The sequence below is a fragment of the Leptodactylus fuscus genome, chromosome 2 (assembly GCF_031893055.1).
Source record: "Leptodactylus fuscus isolate aLepFus1 chromosome 2, aLepFus1.hap2, whole genome shotgun sequence".
NCBI lineage: Eukaryota > Metazoa > Chordata > Amphibia > Anura > Leptodactylidae > Leptodactylus > Leptodactylus fuscus.
The window spans coordinates 35,271,408-35,291,459 of NC_134266.1; the positions used below are offsets into that span (position 1 = coordinate 35,271,408).

Genomic DNA, 20,052 nt, shown 5'->3' on the forward strand with positions numbered 1-20,052 from the left:
TTATAGATGCCCACATTGCCACATTTAGAATGAATTCATGGCCAGATGGGGAGGTACAAACATTGCCTAAAATTCCTTCTGCTGTAACTGTAGGCTGACGCTCTAAATATAGAGACTTATTTTTCCAGTAAAGTTTGCTGAGTCCTCTTTTTGTGCTATATTAAGCTGACCACACATGCTGCGATACTGAAGCACAGACTGCAGGCAGCGGCATCAAAGTCCAGATTCACTGCACATTATAGAGATTGTCTGCTGGAGTATCCTTACCAAATATTATCCAGAACAGGCAGACCAGGCTCCTGGGTAGTATGGATAGTCCTGGTGGCTCCTCTCCACTGTAATGACTAGCACCAGGTAGCCTTATGGGTCGTTCTCTGTCTTGTAGGATTCAGTGGATAGTGAAGCTGCATAGGATCACAGAGCTCAGCGTCTCTCCTCTATCATATAACCCTATATATCACAGTGCTCAGCTTCTCTCCCTCTATCATATAACCCTATATATCACAGAGCTCAGCTTCTCTCCTCTATCATATAACCCTATATATCACAGTGCTCAGCTTCTCTCCCTCTATCATATAAACCTATATATCACAGAGCTCAGCTTCTCTCCTCTATCATATAACCCTATATATCACAGAGCTCAGCTTCTCTCCTCTATCATATAACCCTATATATCACAGAGCTCAGCTTCTCTCCTCTATCATATAACCCTATATATATCACAGAGCTCAGCTTCTCTCTTCTATCATATAATCCTATATATCACTGAACTCAGCTTCTCTCCATCTATTATATAACCCTATATATCACAGAGCTCAGCTTCTCTCCTCTATCATATAACCCTATATATATCACAGAGCTCAGCATCTCTCCTCTATCATATAACCCTATATATATCACAGAGCTCAGCTTCTCTCCTCTATCATATAACCCTATATATATCACAGAGCTCAGCTTCTCTCTTCTATCATATAATCCTATATATCACTGAACTCAGCTTCTCTCCATCTATTATATAACCCTATATATCACAGAGCTCAGCTTCTCTCCATCTATTATATAACCCTATATATCACTGAACTCAGCTTCTCTCCATCTATTATATAACCCTATATATCACAGAGCTCAGCTTCTCTCCCTCTATCATATAACCCTATACAGTCCTATGAAAAAGTTTGGGCACCCCTATTAATCTTAATCATTTTTAGTTCTAAATATTTTGGTATTTGCAACAGCCATTTCAGTTTGATATATCTAATAACTGATGGACACAGTAATATTTCAGGATTGAAATGAGGTTTATTGTACTAACAGAAAATGTGCAATATGCATTAAACCAAAATTTGACCGGTGCAAAAGTATGGGCACCTCAACAGAAAAGTGACATTAATATTTAGTAGATCCTCCTTTTGCAAAGATAACAGCCTCTAGTCGCTTCCTGTAGTTTTTAATCAGTTCCTGGATCCTGGATAAAGGTATTTTGGACAAACAATTCAAGTTCAGTTAAGTTAGATGGTCGCCGAGCATGGACAGCCCGCTTCAAATCATCCCACAGATGTTCAATGATATTCAGGTCTGGGGACTGGGATGGCCATTCCAGAACATTGTAATTGTTCCTCTGCATGAATGCCTGAGGATTTGGAGCGGTGTTTTGGATCATTGTCTTGCTGAAATATCCATCCCCGGCGTAACTTCAACTTCGTCACTGATTCTTGAACATTATTCTCAAGAATCTGCTGATACTGAGTGGAATCCATGCGACTCTCAACTTTAACAAGATTCCCGATGCCGGCATTGGCCACACAGCCCCAAAGCATGATGGAACCTCCACCAAATTTTACAGTGGGTAGCATGTGTTTTTCTTGGAATGCTGTTTCTTTTTGGACGCCATGCATAATGCCTTTTTTTATAACCAAACAACTCAATTTTTGTTTCCAAAATGAAGCTGCCTTGTCCAAATGTGCTTTTTCATACCTCAGGCAACTCTATTTGTGGCGTACGTGCAGAAACGGCTTCTTTCTCATCACTCTCCCATACAGCTTCTATTTGTGCAAAGTGCGCTGTATAGTTGACCGATGCACAGTGACACCATCTGCAGCAAGATGATGCTGCAGCTCTTTGGAGGTGGTCTGTGGATTGTCCTTGACTGTTCTCACCATTCTTCTTCTCTGCCTTTCTGATATTTTTCTTGGCCTGCCACTTCTGGGCTTAACAAGAACTGTCCCTGTGGTCTTCCATTTCCTTACTATGTTCCTCACAGTGGAAACTGACAGGTTAAATCTCTGAGACAACTTTTTGTATCCTTCCCCTGAACAACTATGTTGAACAATCTTTGTTTTCAGATCATTTGAGAGTTGTTTTGAGTAGCCCATGATGCCACTCTTCAGAGGAGATTCAAATAGGAGATCAACTTGCAATTGGCCACCTTAAATACCTTTTCTTATGATTGGATACATCTGGCTATGAAGTTCAAAGCTCACTGAGGTTACAAAACCAATTTTGTGCTTCAGTAAGTCAGTAAAAAGTAGTTAGGGGAATTCAAATCAATAAAATGATAAGGGTGCCCATACTTTTGCACCGGTCAAATTTTGGTTTAATGCATATTGCACATTTTCTGTTAGTACAATAAACCTCATTTCAATCCTGAAATATTACTGTGTCCATCAGTTATTAGATATATCAAACTGAAATGGCTGTTGCAAACACCAAAATATTTAGAACAAAAAATGATTAAGATTAATAGGGGTGCCCAAACTTTTTCATAGGACTGTATATCACAGAGCTCAGCGTCTCTCTTCTATCATATAATCCTATATATCACTGAACTCAGCTTCTCTCCATCTATTATATAACCCTATATATCACAGAGCTCAGCTTCTCTCCTCTATCATGTGATCCTATATATCACATAGCTCAGCTTCTCTCCATCTATCATATAACCCTATATATCACACAGCTCAGCTTCTCTCCATCTATCATATAAACCTACCGTATATACATCACAGAGCTCAGCTTCTCTCCTCTATCATATATCCCTATATATCACAGAGCTCAGCTTCTCTCCTCTATCATATAATCCTATATATCACAGAGCTCAGCTTCTCTCCTCTATCATATAACCCTATATATCACAGAGCTCAGCTTCTCTCCTCTATCATATAACCCTATATATCACAGAGCTCAGCTTCTCTCCCTCTATCATATAACCCTATATATCACAGAGCTCAGCTCCAGAGGTCTGACCCATATCTCTGAGATATTTATGGCATGTCCTTTGGGATGTCAGGAATACGCCTTTAATATTTTATGTCTTTCTGCTGTGGAGGTAAATAGGTTTCCTGGCTGGGCCTGGAGTGTAGCGTGAGTGTTATACTGTACATAGACAGTGCCGTCAGATGTCATAATATGACATGTCATGTCAGACAATAGCCCGCAGTATTCTGTATACTCATAATTTACTGGTAACTTGATACTTACCTTATGTTTGACATCAGTTGCCTTTTATACTATTTAACTTGTTATTTCTTAGTATGCTACATATTTTTCCTATGATTTGTCTTTCTACAACTCTTAAATTTCCGTTCTTAGAATTTCTCATGGTTTCACCCAATACTGAAGAATCCAAATACTGCCGCATGACTGACACTTGTAAACTGAGGTTATTATAAGTTCACTGCATTATTTTATATTAGAAGCAAATCCAGTACTGGTGATATCTAATAAGTGTAATAGTGGGTAGTCTTATGGAGACGTTTCACTGTATGTGGCGTCCATGCTGGCTGGATTTGATCTATTGTCCGTTTGTGTCGATTTTCACCAAATCCATCACATGTCTGTTATTTTAGTGGACATTATAACGCAGGTGCAGGACTTTTGTGTCTGTAGAAAATAGTGGACTTATGACGGACGTTAAAGGGGTTTTTCCATTTTTCAAAAAAGATCTGTTAGTGCTATTAATAGGTTATTAAGTGTCCCAAATACCTTTAGCGGTATTTTGAGTGATTTATGGGTTTCTCTATGAGCTCCTGGCATCCACTTCATTTGTAGGTAGCTTCCTGTTCTGTGTTTTCCTACAACTACCATGATGCATTGGGCCACTCGGAGCTGACTCAGAACACATCCCTCTCTCACTTTCTCACTCCCTCCCTATCCCTGCTTCCCTAGCTAGCCCGCCCACTACTAGCCCTTCCTAACAAACTCAACAGCCCCACCCCCACCCCATCGTACTTACTTGTCTTCCAATCTTCTGGCTCCATTGTGCAGGCGTGGGCAGCCAGCAGATGTCTAGAAGAAGAGTGCCGGCTGCCCAGAAGAAGTGATGTCCCATTCCTAGAAGGTCCAGACTGGAAGTCAGTTAAATATGATGGGGTGGGTTAGTATATGTGACATTCCAGTTCCACCCTTCCCGAAACGGAATGTCACCGGAAAATCAGAAAATGTGCCTGGGGTGATCACATGATCGCACCCGCAGCCTAGATAAATATAGATTATTGGTAGGTAGCTTACATTAGAAATATCAATGTATCCTGCAGAACCCCTTTAAGCGTCTGTTATCTTTGTAGTATTAATGTCTATAGCTAACAGATGGTTCTCTGTTATACTGTCTGTTATTACTGTCTGTTATACTGTCTGTTATTACCGTACTGTCTGTTATACTGTCTGTTATTACTGTCTGTTATACTTTCTATTATTACCGTACTGTCTGTTATACTGTCTATTATTATTGTCTGTTATTACTGTCTGTTATACTGTCTGTTATTACTGTCTGTTATACTGTCTGTTATTACTGTCTGTTATACTGTCTATTATTATTGTCTGTTATTACTGTCTGTTATACTGTCTGTTATTACTGTCTGTTATACTGTCTGTTATTACTGTCTGTTATACTGTCTATTATTACTGTCTGTTATACTGTCTTATTACTGTCTGTTATTACTGTCTGTTATACTGTCTGTTATACTGTCTGTTATACTGTCTGTTATTACTGTCTATTATACTGTCTGTTATACTGTCTGTTATACTGTCTCTTATACTGTCTGTTATTACTGTCTGTTATTACTGTCTGTTATTACTGTCTGTTATACTGTCTGTTATACTGTCTGTTATACTGTCTGTTATTACTGTCTGTTATTACTGTCTGTTATTACTGTCTGTTATTACTGTTATACTGTCTGTTATACTGTCTGTTATACTGTCTCTTATACTGTCTGTTATTACTGTCTGTTATTACTGTCTGTTATTACTGTCTGTTATTACTGTTATACTGTCTGTTATTACTGTCTGTTATACTGTCTGTTATACTGTCTGTTATTACTGTCTGTTATACTGTCTGTTATTACTGTCTGTTATACTGTCTGTTATTACTGTCTGTTATTACTGTCTGTTATTACTGTCTGTTATACTGTCTGTTATTGCTGTCTGTTATACTGTCTGTTATTACTGTCTGTTATACTGTCTGTTATACTGTCTGTTATTACTGTCTGTTATTACTGTCTGTTATTACTGTCTGTTATACTGTCTGTTATTACTGTCTGTTATACTGTCTGTTAATACTGTCTGTTATTACTGTCTGTTATACTGTCTGTTATTACTGTCCGTTATACTGTCTGTTATACTGTCTGTTAATACTGTCTGTTATTACTGTCTGTTATACTGTCTGTTATTACTGTCTGTTATACTGTCTGTTATTACTGTATGTTATACTGTCTGTTATACTGTCTGTTATTACTGTTATACTGTCTGTTATTACTGTCTGTTATACTGTCTAATTACTGTCTGTTATTACTGTCTGTTATTACTGTCTGTTATACTGTCTGTTATTACTGTCTGTTATTACTGTCTGTTATACTGTCTCTTATACTGTCTGTTATTACTGTCTGTTATTACTGTCTGTTATACTGTCTGTTATTACTGTTATTGCTATCTGTTATTACTGTCTGTTATACTGTCTGTTATACTGTCTGTTATTACTGTCTATTATACTGTCTGTTATTACTGTCTGTTATTACTGTCTGTTGTACTGTCTGTTGTTACTGTCTATTATTACTGTCTGTTATACTGTCTGTTATTACTGTCTGTTATACTGTATGTTATGCTGATCAGACTCTGATCAAGGTATCAATAAGCCAGAAATGCCTCACACATCACAAGAAAGCCCAGAACTTCCCATCACCCCAGACATAGAGCCAGAGAGAACCCAAACAACGAGAACCTCAAACCCAGATATAGTCCTGATCATAGACTCCAATGGCAAGTACATTAATACAAGAAAGCTCTTCCCACGGCAAAGAGTCAAGAAAATCCACAGCCCAACCATTGAAAAAGCCAATACCGTCATTTGCAAGCCTTTCTTCACTACCCCGAAACACATTGTCATACACACAGGCACAGAAGATCTCACTGACCAGCCCCAACAGACAGCGGGCCAACTGGTCCAACTAGCAGAGAAAGCAAAGCAACAGTTCCCAGACAGTAGTATCATCCTGTCATCTCTGCTCCCACGAGAAGACATCTCTGAAGCTACCATCATGGGGATCAACAAAGAGCTGGCGACCAGAATCAGACAAACATCAGGCATCACCCTGGCACAACACCCCTCCATAGATAAGCGTCACCTATATGATGACAAACACCTCAATAAACATGGCGTCAGCCTCCTAGCGAAGGAATTCAAAGACTTAGTGCTCAACAGAGCCCCCGGGCCTAGACAACAAACAAGACAAAGAACCATGGAAATAATACCCGACAACCGCCAATATCCAAGACAGAACCCCCCAAAGATGCCACCTATCAAGAAAAAGCCAACCAGAGCAACCCAGAGCACCAACATAGAGACAATAAAGAGAATAGAGCATGCGGTTAGTACAATGGCCACAACAGCAATGCACATAAACCAATACCTGGCCACACTGCAACCAACCAAGAACCCAGCCCGTCCTCTGCAGGACAGCTCATTACAAGGTTTACACACTGAAGATGAAATCACTAACTATCAGTAGTTGGAACATACAAGGGCTGAACGCCTCAGCCTTTGGATCTAAATCAAAAGATCCAGACTTCATAGACAGACTAAAAAACATAGACATTCAAATCCTCCTAGAGACATGGACCCGGGCAGATGACGAGTCCCTAACACCCATGGGCTACAAGGAATTCTCAGTGCCCGCCCAGAAAAATAAGACCACCAAACATGGCCGCCACTCAGGAGGCATACTAATATGGTACAAGGTGGAGCTCAAAGAACACGTAAAAGCTACCAAACGTGGAACTAATCACATATGGATAAAAATAAGCAGCTCCATCCTCAGCGGCCAGCAAGACATCTATCTCTGTGCAGTATATATGCCCCCACCAGGGTCCCCCTACCACGACCCCGACACTTACGAGGTCCTACAAAGGGAAGCTGTCCACTTCCAACCCAAAGGCAGAGTACTAATATGCGGAGACCTGAATGCAAGGACAGGCACAGAGTTAGACTACCTGCCTCCTGACGACAACCCACATACGCAGGGTAGTGAGATCCACCACCCAGAACCCACACAGACAAGAAGAAACAGCCAAGACAGAATTGTCAACAAGAGTGGGAGACAACTGCTGAACATGTGCCGAAGCCTAGGACTGTACATAATAAACGGACGTACCACAGGCGATCCCAGAGGACGCTTCACACTAAACTCTCAAGTGGGCAACAGCGTGGTGGACTATGCCATTACAGACGCAGACCTGTCAGACATTGAAGACTTCACAATCGCACCTGACTCCCATCTATCAGACCACAACCAGATCCTACTATACATGAGAACCAGGAACAAAACACCCATACATGAGCCCCAACAGTCCGGCCTCTACAACCTACCAAGACATTTCAAATGGGCCAACCACCAGGCCATAGAATATAGCAACGCAACCAACCGACCCGAAATCAAGACACTGCTCACAAACTTCCATACAAACAACTATCAGCCAGACCAACAGGGAGTCACCAGAGCTGTGAAGGATCTCAAGTACATCCTACAGACCACAGCAGAACTAGCAGGCCTGAAACGAACCAAACCCATAAGACAAACCAACAAACAGTCCCACAAATGGTTCGACAGCGACTGCAAAGCACTACGCCATACCCTAAGAACAGCCTCCAACCAAAAACACAGGGACCCCAACAACAAGGAGGTGAGGGAAGCCTACAGCAATCTATGCAAGCAATACAAGGGCACCCTCAGAGAGAAGAAACAGAGATACCTCTCCCACAAAATTGAGCAACTAGAGGACTCCCTCCAGGACAGCTCATTCTGGGAGACCTGGCACCACATGGGCACAAAGCCCAAGAAAAACTCTCTCCACATCCAAAATGGCAATATCTGGCTCAACTACTTCAGAGGTCTCTACAAAAACATCCCAGAAGAAGAACTAACTCCAGAACAGCAACAGATAATCACCAAACTGAGGGACATGGAGAAAGTCATCAAAGACTTCCAGAACCCTCTGGACTCGCCAATCACCATAAAAGATATACAGGAAAGAATTGCCGTGCTGAAAGGCAAAAAGGCCAGTGGCCCTGACGGCATCCTACCAGAGATGATCAAATACAGCCCTCCAGCAATACACGCGGCACTGGCAAAGCTATTCACCCTCGTGCTCAATGCTGGACACTTCCCCGAAGACTGGAACAAAGGGCTCATAACCCCCATCTACAAGAATGGGGACCAATATGACCCCAACAACTACAGAGGGATCTGCGTCAGCAGCACGCTAGGGAAACTGTTCAACAGCATCATCAATAACAGAATCCTCACCTTCCTCACACAACACGGGGTCCTCAGCAAGAGCCAAGCAGGGTTCATGCCAAACCACCGCACCACAGACCATATCTACACCCTGCACAGCCTCATCAAGACGCACGTCCACAACACCAGAAGAGGCAAGATATTCGCCTGCTTCGTGGACTTTAAGAAGGCGTTTGATTCAGTATGGCACCCAGGCCTACTTCTAAAACTCCTAGAGAGTGGAATAGGAGGAAGAACGTACGACGTCATCAAGAGCTCCTACACCGGAAACCAGTGCAGTGTGAAGGTGAATGGGAAAAGGACAGCATACTTCCAACAGGCCCGAGGGGTCAGACAAGGCTGTAGCCTGAGCCCAACGCTCTTCAACATCTATATCAATGAACTGGCTACAGCCCTGGAGGCCTCACCAACCCCAGGCCTCACCCTGAACAATCGAGAGGTGAAGTTCCTGCTATACGCCGATGACCTCCTACTCCTGGCCCCCACCGAGAAAGACCTCCAAGAAAGCCTGTCAGTGCTGGAAAAATTCAGCACCACATGGGCCCTACCCATCAACCAGAAGAAGACCAAAATCATGGTATTCCAGAAGAAGGGCCACAATAAAGCCTCCACCACCTCACAATTCACACTGAACGGCTCCACACTGGAGAAAACCAACAGCTACACCTACCTGGGGCTGGAGCTCAGCCAATCAGGAAGCTTCAAAGCAGCAATAGAAACCCTGAAAGCAAAAGCCTGCAGAACCTTCTACGCCATCAGAAGACAACTGTACCACCTCAAACCACCGGTGAGGGTCTGGATGAAGATATTTGACGCTGTCATCTCCCCGATCCTTCTCTATGGCAGTGAGGTTTGGGGCCCAGCCACCTACCCAGACCAGTCAAGGTGGGATTCCAGCCCAACAGAGAACTTCCACCTGGAGTTCTGCAAATACCTGCTACATGTCCATCGCAACACCACCAACATAGCCTGCAGGGCAGAGCTAGGCAGACTCCCCCTATGGCTCACCATACAGAAGAGGGCGCTAGCTTTCCAGGCACACATCCAGGGGAGCAAGCCTGACTCCTACCACCACCAAGCATGGCTAAGCCACCTGAGCAAACCAGACATTCAACAACCAAACAGCAGCCAACCACCAAACCAAAAACTCCAACAGATGATAACCAAGGCCGAAATAAAGGCGACCACAGAGGCAAACAGAGAGCGGTACATTGAAGAATGGAGAAACGAAATAAATAACTCCAAGAAACTCACCGTGTACCAATCCCTACAAAGGGACTACACCATGGCCACCTACCTGGAGAGAATACGCCACCCCAAGCACAGACAGACCCTGAGCCGATACAGACTGAGCGCCCACAACCTAGAGATAGAGACGGGGCGATACAGACAGACGTACAAGCCACGGGAGAAGAGACTGTGCCAGCACTGTGACCAGGGGGCCCTAGAAGACGAGACCCACTTCCTGCTACACTGCACCAAATACTCAGCTATGAGGGCCGTCTACTACCAAAGACTCTCTGCCCACATCCCAGACTTCATATCTGCAGACGAGAAGAGGAAACTCTACATCCTACTGGGAGAAGAAGAGGCCACTGTGGAGATCGCTGCCCAATACGTGTCCAGCTGTCACCAAACAAGAGGAAGATGAGACTCCATGGACTGTTATATTTATCCCAAAACACCCGCCCCACCCACCCCCACCCCCACCCCCACCTCCCCATATAGCAGTCACCAACGAAGAGGAAGATGAGACTCCATGGACTGTTATAACCGAACCCCCCCCCCATACCCACCACCCACCCAACCCAACTCCCCCACCCACCCACCCACTTTACTAGCTTTGGCAATGCCAAATACCTATTCGGACGTGCCAATAAAGCATTTTTTGATTTGATTTGCTGTCTATTATTACTGTCTGTTATTACTGTCTGTTATACTGTCTGTTATTACTGTCTGTTATACTGTCTATTATCACTGTCTGTTATACTGTCTGTTATTATTGTCTGTTATTACTGTCTATTATACTGTCTGTTATTACTGTCTGTTATACTGTCTGTTATTACTGTCTGTTATACTGTCTGTTATACTGTCTCTTATACTGTCTGTTATTACTGTCTGTTATTACTGTCTGTTATTACTGTCTGTTATTACTGTCTGTTATACTGTCTGTTATTACTGTCTATTATACTGTCTGTTATACTGTCTGTTATTACTGTCTGTTATTACTGTCTGTTATTACTGTCTGTTATTACTGTCTGTTATTACTGTTATACTGTCTGTTATTACTGTCTGTTATACTGTCTGTTATACTGTCTATTATTACTGTCTGTTATACTGTCTGTTATACTGTCTGTTATTACTGTCTATTATACTGTCTGTTATACTGTCTGTTATTACTGTCTATTATACTGTCTCTTATACTGTCTGTTATTACTGTCTGTTATTACTGTCTGTTATTACTGTCTGTTATTACTGTCTGTTATACTGTCTGTTATACTGTCTGTTATTACTGTCTGTTATACTGTCTGTTATTACTGTCTGTTATTACTGTCTGTTATTACTGTCTGTTATTACTGTTATACTGTCTGTTATTACTGTCTGTTATACTGTCTGTTATACTGTCTATTATTACTGTCTGTTATACTGTCTGTTATACTGTCTGTTATTACTGTCTATTATACTGTCTGTTATACTGTCTGTTATTACTGTCTGTTATTACTGTCTGTTATACTGTCTGTTATTACTGTCTGTTATACTGTCTGTTATACTGTCTGTTATTACTGTCTGTTATTACTGTCTGTTATTACTGTTATACTGTCTGTTATTACTGTCTATTATACTGTCTGTTATACTGTCTGTTATTACTGTCTGTTATACTGTCTGTTATTACTGTCTGTTATTACTGTCTGTTATACTGTCTGTTATTACTGTCTGTTATACTGTCTGTTATACTGTCTGTTATTACTGTCTGTTATTACTGTCTGTTATTACTGTTATACTGTCTGTTATTACTGTCTGTTATACTGTCTGTTATACTGTCTATTATTACTGTCTGTTATACTGTCTATTACTGTCTGTTATACTGTCTGTTATACTGTCTGTTATTACTGTCTGTTATACTGTCTGTTATACTGTCTGTTATTACTGTCTGTTATACTGTCTGTTATTACTGTCTGTTATTACTGTCTGTTATTACTGTCTGTTATACTGTTTGTTATTACTGTCTGTTATACTGTCTGTTATTACTGTCTGTTATACTGTCTGTTATTACTGTCTGTTATACTGTCTGTTATTACTGTCTGTTATACTGTATGTTATACTGTCTGTTATTACTGTCTGTTATTACTGTCTATTATACTGTCTGTTATACTGTCTGTTATACTGTCTGTTATTACTGTCTGTTATTACTGTCTGTTATTACTGTCTGTTGTACTGTCTGTTGTTACTGTCTATTATTACTGTCTGTTATACTGTCTGTTATTACTGTCTGTTATACTGTCTGTTATTACTGTCTGTTATTACTGTCTGTTATATTGTCTATTATTACTGTCTGTTATTACTGTCTGTTATTACTGTCTATTATTACTGTCTGTTATACTGTCTATTATTACTGTCTGTTATTACTGTCTGTTATACTGTCTGTTATTACTGTCTGTTATTACTGTCTGTTATACTGTCTGTTATACTGTCTGTTATACTGTCTGTTATTATTGTCTGTTATTACTGTCTATTATACTGTCTGTTATTACTGTCTGTTATTACTGTCTGTTATACTGTCTGTTATACTGTCTGTTATTATTGTCTGTTATTACTGTCTATTATACTGTCTGTTATTACTGTCTGTTATTACTGTCTGTTATACTGTCTGTTATTACTGTCTGTTATTACTGTCTGTTATACTGTCTGTTATACTGTCTGTTATACTGTCTGTTATTATTGTCTGTTATTACTGTCTATTATACTGTCTGTTATTACTGTCTGTTATTACTGTCTGTTATACTGTCTGTTATACTGTCTGTTATTACTGTGTGTACTTCCTGGATTTCTCGCACATTGGTGGGTGGGGTTTCACTTGCTCTGCTATCTGCTATGATCCACAGTCTAACGCTGTTGTGGAAACTGATGTAGCAGAGCTGGATTTGAGTCAGTTTGCATTATATCCAGAGGTAATGGACGCCTTATATCAGCCCTTATCATCCAAATTCAATTAAACCGGCTGATAAGTGGAAAAGCTGAAGATAGACAGCACAGTAATCCCAGAGCTCTCACCCCCCCCTCCCCTATAGGAGGAGCTCCGTTGCTTGTCAGCCCCTCCCTCCCCCCTGAGAGCAGGCAGCTACCTCACTTGGGAAATGAGCAGATAATGCCAAGGGCCAGTGTCAACAATGAAGTGAATAAATTAAGATAGCGGTCAAATGAAGCAGTTTTGATAAAGCAATGCATTTAGAAAAAGTCTTATATCCACATAAACTAGCAGTATAGATAGGATGCTTGTTATGGGACAACCCCTTTAAGCAGAAACCTACCAGGAAGTCCATATATAACATACTCCGTTCCATTGCTGCAGAGTAGTTATGAAAGTGTAGTAGGGAAAGCAATATGGTAACAGAATGAATTCCAAAAATTCAACATAAGTGATCATGTTATTATGTGACTGTTTTAGCATACATGGATACGTTTGGAGTATGTATGGAGAGCTTTTCTGGTGTATTCGTGAATCAGAGGACAACATTGTGAAAAGGCCCGAGTCTCCTGAGGACTTACCCATTCTCGAATTGACCTCACTTGACCTGAATTCTGTAATTTTTCATGTTTTTCCCATGTGCGTCACCGTAGAGCTTGTCGGTGATGCCTCCAGTTGCTGAGTGTAAAAAGCCGGCCTGCTATATTTATCTGCACGGTACTCTGAATCAGTCAAGCATTTTATCCTCTGCCCCTTAAGTCAGGACACGTCCAGACATTAAAAATATATATTTTTATTTTTTTGAATTCCTCAATTTTTGTTGTTGTTTAGTTGCATTAGTTTTGAGGCTACTCATTTATTATTGATGGATAAATTTGGTTGATTGTCACGTCCAGACATTGTCAGATCCGTCCCACTGAAAATACATACATAATTTTCCACTTGTGTTTTTGGTGTGACAGGTCATCTACAGAGATCCTATTATAGAATAAAATGCAAAACTGTAAAACCATGAAATTTTCCTAAAGCGCAACTAAACGTTTAGATAACGTTTGATTTTCTTAACACATTTTGGCTCCTTTCTGTGAAATCCTGCATTTTATTCACTCTTTCCCTTGCTTCTCTATTGAGAGCTTCTCACTGTGTGTGGGGTAGGGAAGGGAAGAGATAATGACAGTGGGGAGGGGTCACTTCAATCAGTTTTATCTCAGGCATTATACATTGTAGAAACTTGCTTTTGGTGTCATATGAAGGAGGAGAATCTATTCATCTGCATATATGTACTCCAATCGTGAACGTTTTCAACCAGTGATATCTCTGGAAATTATACAGCTAGAACTGAATCCTTAGTGTAGTGTCATATGAAAGATGAGAACTAGAGATGAACGAGTATATTCAGTTGAATACCTCCCCTCCGTAGACATTGGTGTTAAAAAAAACAAGGCGCATGGGGAGGTTGGAGGGGAAACGAATATTTCCCGCCTTTTCACATGGTATTCGACTGAGTACACCAATAACTATGCAAATGGAGGTTTTTGATCGAATACTTCTATCTCTAATGAGAACCTCCTCCATTATATGACACCAGAAGCAAGTTTCTATGTTTTATAATGCCAGAGATATAACTGTTTGAAGAGACCCTCCTCTCATTTTCTCTTCATTTCACACAGCCCATACACCGTCCATAATGAGAGGTAGGGGACAGCTCTCAATAGAGAGGCAAAGGAAAGAGTGAAGAGAGGCAAGATTTCACAGGAAGGAGACAAAATTTGTCAATAAATTATATTACGAAATATATTAAAGGGGTTGTCTAGGTTATACAGCTTTGCACAAGATCGGAGAAGGTGTAAAAAAAAACCAAAAAACCAGAAAACCCCACATTCCGTGCTCCGGTGTTTGGTCCAGTTTTCCCCCGGTTCTTCTTCAGGCCAGACTCACCGCTTCCCGTGATTGGCCTCAGCGACCTATGTAAAGGAATCAGGATGTCACTCACATACATCACCTTTCCTTCAGCGCCTGAGGCCACAGCGGTCATGAGCAGCGAGGACTTCCACTGGAACAAGACCATCAGGCAAAACATAGAAGTCTAAGAAAAGATGCTGCAGAATTGTTATTTTATGGAGACGTTTGGTGACCGGTCCTCTTTAAAGGGAACCTATCAGGGTGATTTGGGACAATAAGTCACCTGCAGGTCCTTATGGACAATGGATTTAATGTCTCAAATTGCCCTGTTGTAAAGCCATACGTGCCCGAAATTAAAATAAAAATCTTTGTACTTCCCCTACAACTGTACTTCCCGCATCTTCTCAGTTCTTTACTGGAGGCAGAGGAGGACATCTTGGCTTCAGTGCACATTCTCCGTACCTCTGGCAAATGTGCAGTGAAGATGAGACTCATCTCTAGGTAAGTATACAGGTTTGTATATTCTAAATGCGGACACGACTGGCTTTATAACAGGGCGATTTGGAATACTAATCCCCCCGGTCTGTAAGGACCTGTGGGTGGTTTACTGTGCCAAATAGACCTGACAGGTTCACTTTACCTGCTTGTGTTATGACAATCCAGTCCTGGTTAGTCCTTGTTATTACATCAATATAAGCACTTATGTAATGATTTAATTTCTGTTTCCAATTATATGTCCTTACATTATGTAACTGCCTATTGTCCATTGTTTGCAGATTATACATGGGATCTATTGTACATGTCCTGTGGTAATACTGAGTACCGAGTTTTTATAAGGGAGTCTAATCCTATTATTATTATTATTATGTATTTTCCAGGTTGTGGGAACCCCATGTTACATCTCCCCAGAACTGTGCGAGGGGAAGCCGTATAACCAGAAAAGTGATATTTGGGCTCTTGGCTGTGTCCTCTATGAGCTTGCAAGTCTTAAGAGGGCGTTTGAAGCTGCGGTAAGAATTATCTCTTCTAATAATGCAGAACCTGTGAATTTACTATTCCTATGTCCAGATCGCAACAACGGCTACAGGAATCAGTCACATTAGTAACGGGTTATTAGGGAATTACTAATTGAGCAAATGGTAATAACTTCATTAAGGTAAGCCTACAAATAGGAGTTCTCCAAAAAACAAGTTAAAGGGGTATTCCCATGACGCTTTTTCACTAACCTGCAGGCTGTTGTGCTCTCTTCACTTCCTTCTTTTCTCCGCACATTGGTGGGCGGGGTTTCACTTGCACAGAATTGGTTGTAAATGAATTACCACAGTGTGAAGCTGATGTAGCAGAGCTGGATTTGAGTCAGCTTGCATTACATACAGAGGTAACAGACTCCTTATCTCAGCCCTTATCAGCCAAATTCAATTGAACTGACTGATAAGAGCTCAGAAATCCCAGAGCTCTCACCTCCCCTATCTGAGAAGCTCTGCTACTTATCAGACACAAACAGCTCAGAGCTGCTCCCAACCCCTCCCTCCCTCCTGGGAGCAGGCAGCTACATCACATGACAAATGAGCAGATAATCCCAAGGGCCATAGAAACGGAGTGTAAACAATGAAGTGAATAAATTAAGATAGCAGCCAAACAAAGCAGTTTTGATAAAGCAGTGTATTTAGGAAAAGTCTTAAAGCCACATAAACTAGCAGTATAGATAGGATCCTTGTTATGGGACAAACCCTTTAAAGGGCTTATCCAAGATCAGTGGTGTTAGATTTTTGGGTGTCCAACTAATCCGCTGACTAGCTGAAGAGGGCTGCTACACTCAGCGTTCCCCGTTACCAGGCAGAGATCTATAGGGTACACTATCAGTTTTATTGTGTTGGATAATCTCTTTAATCTTAATGTTTCAGGGGATTCCGTTCCCCATTCCGCTAGAAAAATGCATAGAGAAAGGTCTTGCAAGAAGAAGCATTTTTTGGGCACAAACCCTGGCGGACCACGTTATACCCACATTATTTCTAGAGCATGAAAGACCAGTCCTTAGGATTAGGGAGCTAGGACAGCCAATGAATATGCCCACTTTTTTTTTTTTTTTTTTTTTTTTAAATCAAACCATTGTTTTCCTACCTCTAATTTTTGTTTGGGGGCGCGTTTATTACTTACAAAGCATGGCAGCATTGCATTGGTCAGAACGCCTTGCTTTTTGCAGTGGCCGTTCTGGGTATTGCAGCATTATTAGGTCAACCAAGTCACAATGGGACTGCATTCACTTTCACAATGTGACTGCATAGACTTTGTGTTCCAGCCGATGCGGCCGTGTAGCCCTAGCCTTATGATCCTGTGGTTTTCATGTGCAGCACATGACCATAGCCTTTGGAATTATGGGATACTTGGCCCAAAAACATTAAGAATAAATGTCCTACTAATTCTATGACAGCCTGTACTCAGAGCTGGAGTTGCTGACATAGGTTGTGGCTGATGCAGGAGGAGGGGGGATGGACGCCTATGGTGCTTGTTCACCATGTCAATCTTGCACCATATTAACCTATAGCATATCCCCAGCACTGAACGCCCAGGCCAGAACCACAACTCAGAGCCATGTAATTGAATGGCTGAAGTTACACTTCAAATGATTAAGAGAATTTGACCCAAGAATAAACCGTATTGGTCTTGAGGGGTGACCGCTCCACTTTGCCAATTTTATTAAATCTTCAATATTGTGATAGCAATTTTAATGATAGTGTACAAAGAACCATGACACAGCCTGACACCGTACTGCGGCCTTGTGATCTAGATGGGTTTGACCTTTCTCACTCGGATTTTCTTTCTTATGTTGACATGAAACTAAAACATCTTCAAGGATTGAGTAATAGTTTCTTGTTACTATAGCTGAACAACCTTACCTGGAAGCCGCCACATACCTGATGTCTGCTTTCTTCCCCTTGAGAAATTTATGTTTTTCTAGAGAGATATTATCTTTCATAGCTAGAAAAACATAAATCTATTGTATTAGGCACCGTGCACACGAACGTCAGCGTGTTACTAATGTTGTTAATGGCTGGCATATTGACAAATTATTTTCTTATGGCCCCATAAACACACCCTTGTTATATCATGGGACTGTATAGGGGGCCGTGAGCCCAGGGGCAATATTCAGTACAGTTCCTATCTCTGTCCATTTTGCAGCCTGGGCTTATTAATGAAATGAATGGGTCCATGGAGGGCGACACATGGAGGCTCCTCCTTTTTAGGGGCAGTTTCTCTGATCCCCAGTTCTTTCTTAAGGTACTTAAAGGGGTATTCCCATGACGCTTGTTCACTAACCTGCAGGCTGTTGTGCTCTCTTCGCTTCCTGCTTTTCTCGGCACATAGGTGGGCGGGGTTTCACTTGCACGGGATTGGTTGTAAATGAATTACCACAGTGTGAAGCTGATGTAGCAGAGCTGGATTTGAGTCAGTTTGTTTTACATACAGAGGTAACGGACTCCCTATCTCAGCCCTTATCAGCCAAATTCAATTAAACCGACTGATAAGAGCTCAGAAATCTCGGAGCTCTCACCTCCCCTATCTGTGTCATTTAAGTAGCAGAGCTTCTCAAACAGCTCAGAGCTTCTCCAGTCCCTCCCTCCTCCCCTGAGAGCAGGAAGCTACATCACTTGACAAATGAGCAGATAATCCCAAGCGCCATAGAAACAGAGTGTAAACAATGAAGTGAATAAATTAAGATAGCGGCCAAACAAAGCAGTTTTGATAAAGCAATGCATTTAGGAAAAGTCTTAAATCCACATAAACTAGCAGTATAGATAGGATCATTGTGATGGGACAACCCCTTTAAGACATTAATCTGCTTATCTCTTCTTACCATAACATGCTGCCTGAAGATCTGACTCATTCAGTGTGACAGGTTGCCTTTAAATATCCATTATGCACTTACTAAAGTGTCCCTTTAACCCATTTTTGGGATCAGTAGGGGTCCAAGTGGTTGGTTCCACATTAATCTACAACCTGTCTGCTATCCTGTGGTTAGTTAATATGTAAACTTGGCACAACCCTTTTAATTGACCATGTATTTGGGTGTGAGGGAGGGTTGTTGTGGGGTTTTCTGGCCTACCCTAGGTATCAGTATCAGACACAAAACTACATCCACGCAGCCAGAAGCTATAATGATGGACTGAGGCAGATGCATATTTTTGTATCAGGTGCAAATCTGCAGCTCTGCTCACTATATAGTGGTGGTGCCGAGGGAACTGCAGCTCTGCTCACTATATAGTGGTGGTGCCGAGGGAACTGCAGCTCTGCTCACTATATAGTGGTGGTGCCGAGGGAACTGCAGGTCTATTCACTATATAGTGGTGGTGCCGAGGGAACTGCAGGTCTATTCACTATATAGTGGTGATGCCGAGGGAACTGTAGCTCTGTTCACTATATAGTGCTGGTACCAGGGGAACTGCAGCTCTATTCACTATATAGTTGTGGTACTGGGGGAACTGCAGGTCTATTCACTATATAGTTGTGGTGTTTTGCTAGTATTTGAATAAGAGCAGAGCTGACTCTGGCCTCATTCTTTGCTGCAGCTTCTTGAGGCAACCAGATAAGTTGATCAGGTGACTAATGCCTGGTTTGAGTGTCTGACCCTTACTGATCAGATGTTGGTGACTAATCCTGTGGGTAGGTTATTACTATGAAAACCCCCCTTTAAATTGAGTCCTCTGTGTATCTCCACCATTTTCTTTGTAAATGGTTCTCCAGTGTGTATAAGCATGTAATAAATTAAGTTTTATTTGTACAGAATTTGCCGGCTTTGGTGCTGAAGATCATGAGTGGGACTTTTGCCCCGATATCAGATCGCTACAGTCCTGAACTTCGCCAACTTATTCTGAGCATGCTGAACTTGGACCCGTCTAAGAGACCCCAGCTGAATGAGATCATGGCCCATCCTATCTGTATACCTGCACTTCTCAACCTGTACAGTGACATTGGCAGCGTCAAAATGAGGTGAGTGCCGTTCACAGCAATTCTTAGGGGAATTTCAAGTAATACTGACATTTAGGTGGTTTGTGCTAGAAGTTATTTCTAATGTTACATTGACATCTGCCAGTGATATCCTCCCACCACGTTGATGTGGGCTGTGTAGGTGGTATTTCTCATCTTTATATGCCGTGGTTATTGCTGCGGTGATAGATCCTG

The 20,052-nt window shown here is 41.6% G+C and overlaps 1 protein-coding gene across 1 annotated transcript in view; it reads left to right on the forward strand.

Annotated features, from left to right (window-relative positions):
* The window catches only part of NEK8 (NIMA related kinase 8), a 57,389-nt gene that overhangs the window by 12,592 nt on the left and 24,745 nt on the right, over positions 1-20,052 (forward strand). The window contains exons 4-5 of the mRNA XM_075262602.1: positions 15,750-15,881; positions 19,655-19,860. Of these exons, the coding sequence (XP_075118703.1) occupies positions 15,750-15,881; positions 19,655-19,860 (338 nt within the window). The remainder of the gene's footprint in view (positions 1-15,749; positions 15,882-19,654; positions 19,861-20,052) is intronic.